Source organism: Eurosta solidaginis, chromosome 2 (assembly GCF_040869045.1).
Source record: "Eurosta solidaginis isolate ZX-2024a chromosome 2, ASM4086904v1, whole genome shotgun sequence".
Classification (NCBI taxonomy): domain Eukaryota; kingdom Metazoa; phylum Arthropoda; class Insecta; order Diptera; family Tephritidae; genus Eurosta; species Eurosta solidaginis.
Genome location: NC_090320.1, coordinates 38,372,969 through 38,387,164, shown reverse-complemented (window position 1 = coordinate 38,387,164; position 14,196 = coordinate 38,372,969). Strand labels below are relative to the sequence as shown.

At 39.9% G+C, this 14,196-nt stretch overlaps 2 protein-coding genes across 5 annotated transcripts in view; one reads left to right on the top strand and one right to left on the bottom strand.

Annotated features, from left to right (window-relative positions):
* The window catches only part of lt (vacuolar protein sorting-associated protein light), a 60,009-nt gene that overhangs the window by 25,064 nt on the left and 20,749 nt on the right, over window positions 1-14,196 (top strand). For all 3 annotated transcript variants that reach the window (XM_067765040.1, XM_067765039.1, XM_067765041.1), the window contains one exon: window positions 480-620. In XM_067765040.1, coding sequence (XP_067621141.1) covers window positions 480-620 — 141 coding nt within the window. The remainder of the gene's footprint in view (window positions 1-479; window positions 621-14,196) is intronic.
* beta3GalTII (beta-1,3-galactosyltransferase 6) lies at window positions 613-3,663 on the bottom strand. 2 transcript variants are annotated; one of them, XM_067765042.1, is made up of 2 exons: window positions 3,528-3,663; window positions 613-3,468 (listed from the first exon to the last, which is right to left on the bottom strand). In XM_067765042.1, the coding sequence occupies exon 2, from the start codon at window positions 3,250-3,252 to the stop codon at window positions 2,092-2,094; it is 1,161 nt and encodes a 386-aa protein (XP_067621143.1). In that variant the 5' UTR covers window positions 3,253-3,468; window positions 3,528-3,663; the 3' UTR covers window positions 613-2,091. The 2 variants fall into 2 exon arrangements, with proteins under 2 accessions (XP_067621143.1, XP_067621144.1); XM_067765043.1 differs by having other exon boundaries at window positions 3,524-3,645.

Sequence of the window (14,196 nt, the reverse complement as noted above, 5' to 3'; positions counted from 1 at the left end):
TATGGTCGGGGTAGTACCTTAATGTTGTTGTTGTTAACAGTGCTTCGCCCCATTCGATGGTTGCGACCACTCACAAATTGCCATTAAAGTCCTCAACCGAGAGTTGAAGACTCTGTTAGAGGCGTAGTGTCATGGTGGTGTCATGTTTGGACAAATCGCACGTAGGACATACATTACGTATGTCGGGATTGATTCTAGAAAAGTAAGAGTTTAAAATGTTACAGTATCCAGAAGGAAGTTGCGATTTGCTTGAAATTTGCTACAGAGTTGTCTCTTTGACTTGCTTTATAATTGCTAAATTTTTTTTTCCGGGCCAAACGAGCGTTTTTTTAATAAATTAAGAGCTGTGTCTTAGATTTAAGGATAATATTTTTGTTTTACTATAAACCAAATAAATAAACGTACAGCTTTCGCAAAATATAACAATGTTCCTTCCCATATCAAAATGTTCAAATTTATTTATTTATTTTGTATTGCAGTTATCAGGAATATACCGTTAATGATTATAGTTTGGGTTGTATCATTGAGGAAAATCGGTACTTCATTGTTGCACCAAAGGATATAGTTGTTGCTAGCCTATATGAAACAGAGGACAGAGTTAAATGGTTGGTCGACCATCGGTAAGTTTTACTTTATTTCTATTGGCATTTATTGTTTAATATTCAAAATTACATATTGTAACGAATTTGCCTGCAAATCCTCTTATTTGCAATCTTCTACTAACGTTCGAATCACTAAACTGTTGAATAAATGACTCCAATTTAATAATGCAAAATGGCCTTTATTCAAGTACTTTCACAATAACACTTCGCAACTAATAGCTTGCCAAAATAATACTGCTATTGCTCGCTAGATAGCGTCTTAAACGAAACTGATTGTAGCGCCTCTATTGTTGAGGCCTTCTTTACTCTTTGATTTCCTCGTTGCAATCTGTTAATTAATCTAGGCGCTTCTGTTCTAGAATCTACTAGTTGGTTATCTGTTATAATTATAACTACAGATCTTTAGTTTAGTGCATGTGTTCGTGCGTTGCTTCTCTGCTGCGTGTATGTACTTATGTGTAGACATAATGATTGAGTTATTGATGTGCATTCACGTCACTGCTTAGCATCGGCTTGGAGATGACAGTACCCCTTAGTGTTGCTAATATTCGTTACAATATGTATTAACTATTGATTTACATATGTGTTGAGTAATGTACTACGAAAATTTAAGAGAAAGCCTTATAAGTTACATATCATCGGAGTGGAAAATTACTCTAGCTTGGCTTTGAGTTCGAAAACGTCCTATTTCCGCAAATAGTAGTCAAGTTTAGAACTAGGCTAAAGAACATTAAAGTGTTTCAAAGCGCCAGTATGCTTTCAAAATAACTAATTTCACTTGTTGTGATATAATATTTTGGAACCTCCAGCCAAGACAAGGTGGTTTTAAACTCAACCAACAATCAAGCGATATGTTCGTATACGTACGTTATATGGATTGTAAATATCAATATAATTTATTTATTTTAATTTTGTTATAAGTTTTTGTATTCACTAAGGATGAAAAATGAGATTTTACTTAAAGGCTAACATATGACTTTAAAACACTATTTCGGGCTGTAATGAGACAAAGTCTAATTTTTTGTTCAGATATAAGAGTTATGGCGCGATTGTTTGTAATGTTTACTACAGTGTTCGCTGTATATGTAGGTCATATAAGTAGTACATGTCATTCGATCATATTCCAAGTTTATTTCCTAAATGTAGCTATCCCCGCTTGCTATCTCTGCTCAAAGGACTTGATCAAAATATACTCAAAATTTTACTGCAGTATGAAGCTAGGAGGTGACAATTATATGCTAACAAATTGCTTCCAGGTCATAACTGAAACATTTTTTTAGGATCACCTTTTAAATCGATGAAATTCCACTTGGCCACATCGCTCCATGTAGCATGATTGAATAATTTTCGTAGATATTTTGAGTTTTGTGAGTTTCGTACAAATATGCAATATAAATGCATTAGGATAAATTTAAATAGTTTTATTTCAGAAAGTAGATCTGCGCAAACATGTTTATTATTACTTTATATTTATGCTATTTTTGTGTTACTAATGCACAAGTACGCCTGTATCACAGCATTTACTAGCGGGTTTCGACCAATCATAAAGATATTCCGTTGGTGTTTCCTTCTCATCAAAATCTCTTCCTTTTATACAAACACTACCATCGTACAACTGTTGCATATCATTTTCGTCCACCTTATGCTTTACTAAATGATAACGTCGACATTTGCGCGGTCTATATGAAGTATCAAAGCGTGGATCATGTCTACGATAAACATAACGTAGTGGCGCAATCCATAAACCCAATGAAACATCTTCATTCACATAAACGGCAAGCGATTGAGCATTTCCAGCAATATGCTCACAAATATGTCTCGATATCAAATATCCGCCGCCTTGTGCATATGTTAAATAATGTGTTGATAAATGATAATTTGGATCACGCCATTTTCCTTTTGTTTGAACATTAGCTTTGCCATTAAAGTAACCCCAATAGAGAGCGGGTAATGTTTGCCCTTTATATTCGTTGCTTTTTCGGGTCAATTTACGATCATACGAAATCAATTCATTCAACAATAAATCCAACTTTACGTAGGTATCATCGTCAACTTTAAGGAAATAACTAAATTTATAATGATTTGTTAATGCTTCTATAGAATGCAAAACTTTTTCTGTTAAATTTTCAAAACTTTCTGTTATGCGTGGCAGTAATAGGATATCTCGATACGATTTCTGTTCACGTTCCACTGAAGCGCGCAAACCCCACGATAGATTTTCTGTGCCGATTGCAAAAAAATATTTTACTTTTATTATACGCCTTGAGTTGCTCGCATTATCCATATTATTTTCTAACCATTGTAGATAAGCTGTTAAACGTGTAGATTGATCCGCTACGCTCTCCAATTGCAAATGTCCATTCGCATGATATTTGGGCAAATATATTAAATTTTCAGGATAATAAGGCAACTCTAACGGCACGCCAAGTCGTAGCCAAGTTTGTCGCATTATTTGTCGCCGATTAACGCTTGCTGGATTTGTTAACATTAAAATCATTAGAAATATATCAGGATGGGGCTCCATATGATTGACGCCACTTTTATGTGTCAAACACCTGTCCACTTTGGTCAACATATTACTAAGAAAACAGCCGAAGAAGAAAGCAACCATTGCTGTGAAAAGTGTTACTAAATTATTTGTGCGCCTCATTTCGTGTGGAAGTATTGGCCTTCTAAAATGTCTTTCTTCATTCGAGCTGCCCACCTTTGTGGTGGCTTGTCGGGAAGTAACTATTGCACGTAGAATCTTGAAGTTCTTGTTCTACTCTTGAACCTTTGTAATTTTCTTCCTTTAATTGAATGCATGTAAGTTTGCTTGTGTACATTTACATGCCGCTGCCATTAATACGCGTGAAATCGATATTATCTGGAATACATTCAAAATATCAATTATATATGTTCCTAATTAGAACTCTACTTACATACATATTTATAGTGGTTTGCAGCACACGTTACACGGCTATAAATGCATTTTTGTCTTATTCAAATTGCATCTTCCTAAAAAGTAATTTTTGTTACTTTTGTTTATGTTTTGTTGTTTTATACACACTGCTATGCTGACACACAATTCCATCATGATGCTGACAGTTGTCAATATTATGGTGCATTCAGATCACAATTCCCACACATAAGATTTGTGCATTCACGAGTTCGAAATTGCTTCGTTCTGCGCATCTACGTCACACTTGACTTCTTCAGCGAATGAAAGAAAGAAAAAAAAAAACAATAGCTAAAGGAAAATTACGTAAAATTTTCATTTAAAATAATGTTTACATGCGCAATGCGCCACCTATAATTCCATCATGCATTCAGATATTGTCAGTACCTTGACATATTGATTGGATAATGTTGTTAGTTAATTGCAATATTTCATCCCTGAAAAATCGTCTTTTCAAATCGTGCCCGTATTACGATGAGGGACTGAATGTCATTTTCCATCAAACAATAACTAAGTATGCAAATGTCAAACTCTTTCTAAAAATTATAATAAGTTATGCATCTGACGAGTACTATTTGTCGCTAGTTCACATATGTCATTAAGGGCCAATTAATGGTGTCATAACCATAACCAGATAAAACAGCTGATCGAACCTACCTTAAGCTGGAGACATTGGTGCTTTATCGGTAACCGTATCGGTAACCCTTTAACAGCTGATTCGACCAACCTTATGAGAATCAATGCAATCGATTATTGGTGCCGCTAAAGTCGTAACCGTATCATAGCCAACCAATTGGGTTTTGGTTTACCGTTGTAACGATAAACAGCTGATTACGTTAGGGATACGGATACAGCGATACGACAAACGGCACCAATGACTCGAGCTTTATGGAAATCTATGTAATCGATTAATGGTGCTATACCATAACGCTAACGCCATAACCATACCATAGCCAACCAATTGATTTTTAGTTTCTCGCAATATCCATAACCTAAAAATATTTGAGTTGGTGAATTTAATACCTTTTTGTAGATTTTATTCATTGTTTTGGATACGTTATGACTAAGGCCCGGTTTTTCAGTACAAGTTCAACTCAGTTTGTCGGTTAAACTACGCTTAAACTTATTCTGCTGCTTTCAGTCTACTTTAACTGAAGTTTAAGCTAAGCTTAAGCGGCCGATCTGCCAGGTTTAAACTCTAGTTAACCTATCAGTTATTTGCGTTCGTACGAAATGGCGTCGAATATAGCCAACAAATATTCGGGCTTGAGTACCATTAGAGCTCATGTTGATAACTAGGCATACTTCTGAAATCTCAAGAGTTGTTTCGAAACAGTGGCTCAACTGGAGAATCATAATGTACTCAGCAAAAGAGGGAACTTTTTATAAAGCAAAACAAGCTATTACTTAAGTTGAAAAAATGTAATTAACAACATGTGGTTCTCTAACTGGTCTCAAATGTAAGATTCAATGATGTTGATGTAGGATCTTCGGTGTAGTAGGCGGAGCCGCTACTATCACACCACGGCGACCGCCTATATAATTTATTCTTAATTACGCTTCATTACTGCTATCAGCCAGGTGTTTATTTCTCACAATAAACAGCTGTTGGTTTTGGTGGTACCTCCTTGGAGATTTTTTTCAACTCCACCTCAACTCGATATATAATTTAGGATATCAAGTGGAGAAATGGGTTGAATATTCATTTGAGAACTGTACATTTCTCAAAATCTCTCGAAATTAGGATAATAATTTGTAAAATTTCTTTTTTTCGCCAAATGCGGGAGATGTAACAAGATAAAGCAAAACCCTTTCAGTCAACTTGATTTTACGAAGAATAATCGCCGGTCGTAAATCGACCATCTTATTTCTTTTTAGACCAGGGTTGTATTTTTTACAGAAATTCGTTCGCTTATTCTATGACATAATACACTATGTTCAGAGTTGTATTTGCTTAATATATTACATATATTTTTTATAACTAAAGCTGTGTTTACACAGTTGTATTAAACGCTGTTTACAAATTGGAAAATATTAATGATAATATAATAATCAACTGGAAAACTTAATTTTCCAAAATTTCTCAAAGGTTGGATAGTGAATGGAGAATGAAGTTGGATATCAACTGGAGAACTATCTGGTTTAAGAAAAATTGGTAATAGTCTAGTTGAGGGGTCGACTGCTAATACGCTGTCAAAAATATCGAGAGAGGTGTCAAACGACGCGTATTGTCATCAGTATTAATAATCCGATGGCGGAAAATAAAAATATTAACTCGTTCAAAAGATATTAACGAAAAACCGAAAAAAGACCCGCGGGTACCTCCGAAACCGGGGGTCGGATCCATAGTATTTTTGCGCAGAACACCTTTCTGCGTTGGCGGCCTTCGGCCGCGCTTGTAAAAAATAACCCTGGGCTACGCCATGCCAAGTCCGGGTGTGTGGTATAACCGTGGCTACCGCCACGGTGATGCACAATTTTTTTTGTGGGACAAACACAACAACAACCACATGCAAATCGCCAACTTCAACTGCAAATATCTCCGGACAGAGATAAAATTTTTATTTTCCGCCTTCGGATTATTAATACTGATGTCAAGACGCGTCGTTTGACACCTCTCTCGATATTTTTGGTAGCGTATTAGCAGTCGACCCCTCAACTAGACTATTACCGAAAAATTTAATAATGATGTTGCATATCACTTCCGGAACTAGATATATATTTCGCCGGAGAATTTTTTTCCATGTTCGTTGGGTGAACAAAATCCAGCTGTTGCCGTATCTACAAATTATCTAGATAATAAAAAAACCAATGTTGCCGCACAAAACAGCATACCCCAAAGGCGGCCTTAAACTTTAACTGAAAAACTGCTCAGTAGTTTAACTGGTGTTTAAATTTGACTAGAGTTTAAGCTTAGTTTGACCAATCACTGATAAACCGGGTCTAGGTGACTAATTTTATGTGGAATATGTTCGTAATTTTTTGCGTTTTCTTAATTTTTATGAAATTTTCACGATTTTTAGGTTAAGGCACCATTAATCGATCACATTGGAGATGGTTATGGATATGGGTATGGTTACGACTATGGCGTTAGGGTTAAGGAAGTTTAATTTACGCTTTTATCCGATTCACCATATCAGTTCTTGGGCGCTTTCAGAGAACACTATTTTTGTTGATACGTTGCAAACATGTTTCCGTCAATTAAGTGAAGAAATTTTTGTTTTATAAACGGCGAGCTCAGCCAACTGTCAAATAAAAGAACTATCGCCAGAGAGGATAGATAGAATAAGAGACGTCATTTCATACTTTTTGCGAAATTTATTTGTAATGTCCCATTTGAGGGGTAATTTTAAATTCGACAGCAACCCCGGTAATTTTGACAATTCGTTCAGTGTCAAACGCATGTTCCACGCAGGTTCCACTGAGTTCCACAATAGTTTGACACTGACCGAAGTGTCAAACGGCAGTGTGTTAGAAAGAGAAAGGAATTGTTTCCTTCGCATCATTGTTTACTATATAGTTTGGCAGCTTAATTCGAGGTTATGTTGCGAATAGAGTGGAAGGCACTCGCAGGCCATGAAAATAGGCACTCGAATGGAGTGGAATGAAGGACAGTAGGAAGAACATAGTTGCATTGGATCAATCATTGCATCAATATTAAAGATAAATTTAGAAAAAATAATTAAATATTTGAGTATAAGCAAACATTTTATTTCAGTTACTGCAATTAAGGTGTCCTAGATGCTATATATTCCAAAATTATAACATTTTATGTCTGTTTAAAAATTTAACTTCAATTTCCCTAAGATTTCCGTAATATGGCCATTAGTGATGTTTGTGTGTGTGTGCAAATTTTGAGCGATCAGCTGTTAGTTGCGCTACTTGGTAAAGTTTACAATGCTTCGCATACATATCATACTTGTAAACCTGTACTATGGTTGAGTGGATCGTAACTACTCAACGGTGCGTTCAGAAAGTTTTCAACGACTGCTTAACATTTATGTTTCCTGAAAGCAGGCATGCTTAACCAACGAAACGATATCATTTCGTTACGATAATCAACGTTAATAAACGAAACGAACTCATTTCGTTTCGTTTATTAACGTTAAGATCGTCAAATTAACGAAATGATTTCGTTTCGTTTTCTGCCATATCAAAACGAAATCAAATCGTTTATGTTGATTATTCATTTCAAACTATGCTGGCAAAGCTGATTGATGGCGGAGTCATTAAAGGTGAAAGCATTAGCCAAGCTGATTGCAACTTTTCTCTTGAATTTTGACAGTACGAACATTTCTCAGAGAATTTTTGACATTACCACCAACGAATTACACAAACAAATTACATAGAGTTTGTGTGTGTATGTGCGCTCGTTGTTGCCACCTTACGGCTTCACCATGGCTGTAGCATTGCCAGCACAATTCAAACATAAAGTATCACGTTTTTGTTAACGTTTTTAACGTTAACGAAAGCTTTTCGTTTCGGTTAAAAACGAGATACAATTTATTTTGATAATTTCTTTATCGATAATATTTCGAAGTGTTTCAACGGAAACGGTGGAAATTTTTTGATAAACGATTAGCTTAACGTTAAGGTGCATCCCTGCCTGAAAGCGCCCATTGTGATTTGAGCATTGTGAATTCATACAAGTAAAAAATCTTTCTATGTTGTTGTTGTTGTTGTTGTTGTAGCAATGCTCGCCCCACCTAATAGCCGCGACCGATCACAAATTGTCATCAATATCCTCTAACGGGAGACCAAGGAAACTTGCCGTTTCAACAGGGGTGGACAATAAGGAAAGGGGTGTTAGAGGCGTTGGTTCCACATTACAATTGAAGAGATGGTGTCATGTGGGGACACATTGCAAGCGGGGCATACATTTTGTATGTCGGGGTTGATTCTGGATAGGTAAGAGTTTAACCTGTTACAGTATCCAGAACGAAGTTGAGCAGGAGTGGCATACATTTTGTATGTCGGGGTTGATTTTGGATAGGTAAGAGTTTAACCTGTTACAGTATCCAGAACGAAGTTGAGCAAGAGTGACACGCGTTTCCCTTGGGAGTATGCGTTCCTCTTCCGCAAGTTTTTGATAATTTTCGTTAAGTACTGGATTCACCGGGCAATTCTCGGCATAAAGGTCCGACGCCGATGGAGTTCACCAAGGACCTGCTTGTGTTTTTTCACTTCATACGGCTGGGTTCTCAGGTGCCGTATTTCCTCAAAATTCTTACGGAGATGACTCTTTAATCCCCTAGGCGGTGCTGGTTCATCAATCAGATGTCTGTTGGGATGCCCAGGTTTCTGGGTATTCAACAGGAACTGTTTGGTCAGCATCTCATTTCTCTCCCTGATGGGGAATATTCTCGCCTCATTATGCAGATGGTGTTCTGGGGACATAAGAAGACAGCCCGTGGCGATTCTGAGAGCAGTATTTTGGCAGGCCTGTAGTTTCTTCCAGTGGGTGATTTTTAGGCTTGGCGACCATATGGGTGACGCGTAGCACGTAATCGGCTGGCTAATTGCTTTGTATGTAGTCATGAGCGTTTCTTTATCTTTTCCCCAAGTACTGCCAGCGAGGGATTTGAGGATTTTGTTACGGCTCTGAATTCTCGGAACAATTGCGGCTGCGTGCTCACCAAAATGTAGATCCTGATCAAACGTCACACCCAAGATTTTGGGGTGTCGGACAGTCGGTAGCGTAGTGCCATCGACGTGGATGTTCAAAATGGTCGACATTTGGGGCGTCCATGTTGTAAATAAGGTCGCGGAAGATTTAGTCGGTGATAATGACAGGTTTCGCGAGGCGAAAAAACTGGAGAGATCAGGGAGGTAGCCGTTTATTTTATTGCATAGCGCATCGATCTTTGGGCCTGGGCCTGTGACCATTATTGTGCAGTCATCGGCGTAGGAAACGATTGTGACTCCTTCCGGTGGTGAAGGTAGCTTGGATATGTAGAAATTAAACAAAAGTGGGGATAGGACACCACCCTGTGGCACCCCCTATTTAATTCTCCTTGGTTTTGATGTTTCGTTTCTAAATTGCACCGATGCCTGCCGACCACCCACATAATTTGCGGTCCACCTTTTAAGACATGGGGGAAGGGTAGACCCTTCCAGGCCCTGCAGTAACGAGCCATGGTTGACCGTATCAAAAGCTTTTGATAGGTCTAGCGCTACGAGTACTGTTCTATGGTGGGGGTATTGATTTAAACCGCAATTTATCTGGGTGATAATGGCATTTAGCGCGGTGGTAGTACTATGAAGTTTTCTGAAGCCATGCTGATGAGGGGCTAGCTGCAAATTTGCTTGGAAATAAGGGAGCAAAATGGCTTCAAGCGTCTTTGCCACTGGCGATAGGAGAGATATCGAACGATACGACTCACCTATGTTAGCTGGTTTCCCAGGCTTTAGTAGCGGGACCACCTTGGCCATTTTCCATTTCTCAGGTATGACAAAGGTGGAAAGAGACAGATTGAAGACATGCGCTAAATATTTGAACCCCTCTTTCCCTAGGTTTTTAAGCATCGGCATGGCTATGCCGTCTGGGCCCACTGCTTTGGATGGTTTAGCACGACCAATGGCGTCCTCAACCTCTTTAGCGGTGATGGTGATTGGTGACGCGCTGAATTTGTGTTTATGTGCGCTTCTATTGGCTCTCCGTCTATCTTTGTCGACCGTAGGATGCATTATATATTGTCGGCAGAAAGCGCTCGCGCATTTTTCGCGTCCGACAGCACTTTGTTGCCAAAGGCGATGGAAACTTTGTCTTTGTGCTTAGTCGGATTCGATAGGGACTTTACGGTGGACCAAAGTTTACCCACACCGGTAGAGAGGTTACAACCTCTTAGGTGCTCCTCCCATTTCGCCCGCTTGTGTTCATCTACAAGCAATCTAATGCGTTGGTTTATATCCCTTATTTGGGGGTCGCCTGGGTCAAGCTGTCTTATAAGGTCAGGTTCTCTCGCTAAGTTTGCGGCCTCCGCCGGGAAGTGGGGCCGGATTTCGGGAATTCTCCCAGCGGGAATGAAATGTGCCGAGGCGGATTTAATGACCTTACGGAAGGCACGCTCCCCTTGGCGGGCATCAGTCGGGATAGGGAGGGCAGCTAGGCGGCTGTCTGTAAAGGATTTATATTCTTACCACTTTCCTTTTTTGAAGTTTATGAAAGTGCGTTTTTCAGTGACGATGAAGTCGGCGTTACGCTCAAGCGAAATAAGTATGGGCAGGTGGTCGGATGCCAATGTTACCATCGGCTGCCAGTTGACGCAGTTTACGAGTTCTGCGCTCACGATTGAGATATCTGGCGAGCTGTGACAGCTTCCTACCATACGTGTGGGGGCGTCTCCGTTTATTGTGCAGAACGTCGTTTCTTCTATTTGATCCGCCAACATCTCACCCCTACTGTCCGCCCGCAAGTTTGAATGCCATAGATCATGATGGCCATTGAAATCGCCTAAGATAATGCGATTGTTGTCAGTGAGTAAGGCCCTGATATTAGGGCGGTGTCCACTGGGGCAACAGGTGGCAGGAGGGATGTAGATGTTGATGATTTCTAGGTTTGCATCGCCTGACCGGACAGATAGGCCTTGACGTTCTAAGACATTGTCCCTGCGGTCGATGCCAGGATCAAATATACAATATTGCACAGAGTGGTGTATGATAAACACGAGACCGCCTCCATTTCCGCTCGCGCGGTCTTTCCTATGGACGTTATACCCAGAGCAGGTCTGCAATGCAGATCTTGCTGTGAGTTTAGTCTCTTGAATCGCAGCAATGCGGATGTTGTGCCGCTTCATGAAATCGACTATCTCCGTAATCTTCCCAGTTAGTCCATTACAGTTTAACTGCAGAATTCTGAAGTGCATAAGGGGAGACGTCGCAACTCTGGGGGTAAGTGACGGGTGACTACGCCTGGGTTGGGGAAGGCCAGGACGCAATTGCTGTTGTGGCCCTAGGACTGGGCGTCCTTGGGTAAGCATTGAGGTACCCGGATGATTTGGGTTTGCGACCTGGCAACATGGTGCGATGAAACCCGTCGGGGGGTTGCCGTCGCGGAGACCAGAACATCTAGGGAAGTGGCACCACCCAAGGCAGGAGCTGCATTGGGCGGATGTCGCAAACATATATATTCTGTGCTGGCAAACTGTGCAAACGGAGGTAGGGACTAAGAGTCTGTTTCCCTGATCTACACGATTGCTGCCGGAAAAGAGGGAGGGAGAAGACGGGGGCAGGGGCTCTTGCTCAGCATTGCTTCCGACTCTACTACGAAGATTGTAGTTATGAGTGGTAGCAGCTGTTTGAGTTGTTGGCGCCGTGGGGCGCGAGCAGCAGCGGCTACTTGTTGTGGCTTGCTGAGGGGGCGCTTAGACGTAGACTACGGGACGCCCTTGGGCGTGAACAGCAAGGAGCCACAAAAGATTTATAAAAGTTACGTGGACGTCGGGTTTTGGGATCAAGCCCAGAACAACCTGTCCGATGCAACCATCCCTTGCACGAGACACACTGAACAGAGTATGACCGTCCTAAAAAGATTCTTTTCCGGCAGATGCAGCAAAACCATTTCTCAGGACCGGGGTCAGGAGACGGACCCGGATTGGATTCGATGCCTTCCCGGAGTAAGAGAATATGGAGCAGTCCTTCTGCAAGGAGCTGCTGGGAGGATGACAATTTGTGGGAGGGACGAAACAAATTAGATGGGGTCACACTGAAATGACAGTCCTTGGTCGGGAAAAATCCCGAGTCGCTCCGGTACATAGAACCGACTTCCTTGGGAAGCGTTTCTATCATTGTGAATGATAACTAAGTGTGATATCTTCTGCATATACGTCAAAATTCCAAAGTGATTGGATCACCTGATTTGTATTTGACTATCGCTGTCTCATTCTGTATCTCTTTTTATCACCCGCTGAAGATAGGCGCCGCCATATTGAACACCCTGTCAAAACGCTAAAAAGTAGCCATGTTGAACATCCTGTCAGGCATTTGGCAGATAAGATATCACACTTAGTTATCATTCGCAATGCTTTCTATTCCTCCATTGCCATACGTACCTGTCACATAATAGCTGGCAGGGAGAACGGCTGTCGCGAATCACAAATCACCTACCCAGATTGCGCATTCACGAGTTCAAAATTGCTACGTTCTGCGCATCTACGTCACAGTTGACTGCTTGAGCGAATGAAAGAAAGAGAAAAAACAAGAGCTAAAGGAAAATAACGTATGAATTGCCCATAAAAAACAGCTGATCTTTTGTTTACATGCGCAATGCGCAATCTTCTGTGTGTGATTTGTGGTCGCGAACATTGTACAGGTTTACAAGATGATATGTATGAGAGGGAAACAATTTCTTTCCCTTTCTAACACACGGCAGTTTGACACTTCGGTCAGTGTCAAACTAGCGTGGAACCCAGTGGAACCTGCGTGGAACATGAGTTTTGACACTGAACGAAGTGTCAAAATTACCGGGGTTGCTTCGTCGAAAGCGACACAGGGAAGCAAAAAAGGGATCGGAATATTAATGGGTTGCTGTGATGGTAAATTTTTTTGAACGAATTTAGTAGGAAATTTTAAGTGCATCCATAGAAAACTATAAAAAAGTCTTCAATTGGGGTATCTGAGGACGCGTAGTTATTCCAGTATTAAGAATACAAGCACGGGAGTTAAGTTTTTCTACCCGTTCAAAAGTTCTCCGCGAAAAACAGTTTGAAACCGAGGTCGACTGCAATAACCCGTCCAAAAAAGCGGAAAAAAATGAAAATACGCGTTTTGTCCTGTTATCAATAGTCCAAAGGCGGAAAAGTATTCGAATTATTGGAAGCGAGGCAAAAACGCGTCTATTAATACCTCCCCCGACGGTTTTGGTCGTGTTTTAGCAATCTTCCCCGGTAATAAAGTATCACAATTTGTTAAATAAAATTGTCCAAAATATACGGATATTAAAGAAAGATGTAATTAAGTGCTCGTTTGAAAGTAAATAAGTATATTTCTTTGTAATATAACAATAAAAATTTTAAGCAGTTTTCGATAGCAACTACTAAATTTTTTTTGTTGCTAAGAAGTACAACAGTGCCAAATAGCATCCACAAAAAAACGAACAAGAACAAGCATTTTATCAGGTGAGCGTGGCTGTGTATGTGCGTCCTTCTACATATCCTACTTGTAGACCTGTACTATGGTCGCGAATGGCCATGGAATGGAAGAAAGGTTTGTTTTTTGCTCGCGGTTATTAAATGGAAGTGCCATGAATTGCACATTTGTGTTTCAAATCAGCTTTTCTTTTAAATGTGTATATAGAGATCAGACTGCATATTAATATTCATTTCTAAAATCAATGGATTAAATTTGAACAGCCAGTTATGCAAACATTTTAAAATATGTAAATAATGCAATATACCAGTCGTCTAAAAAAATATTTGAAAAACACTATTGAGCAAATGATTTAAGTAATCGCACAGCGATTGAACAGGTGATCGAAGCTGTTTACTATTGTGAACGTTTTTATCAAACATTCGCCACTTGTATGAATTCACAATGGATTTGAGTTTCGATCACGAATCGTAAAACATAATACGCGCCCAGAATTGCCACACAGCCAAAATTCGTAAGATCGAATCAATCACTATTTCCGTAGCTCTTTTTTTGCTGTAGGCACATGAT

Excerpts from the sequence above, each read along its gene's own strand:
- beta3GalTII (XM_067765042.1), bottom strand. The coding sequence starts at position 3,252 with ATGAGGCGCACAAATAATTTAGTAACACTTTTCACAGCAATGGTTGCT.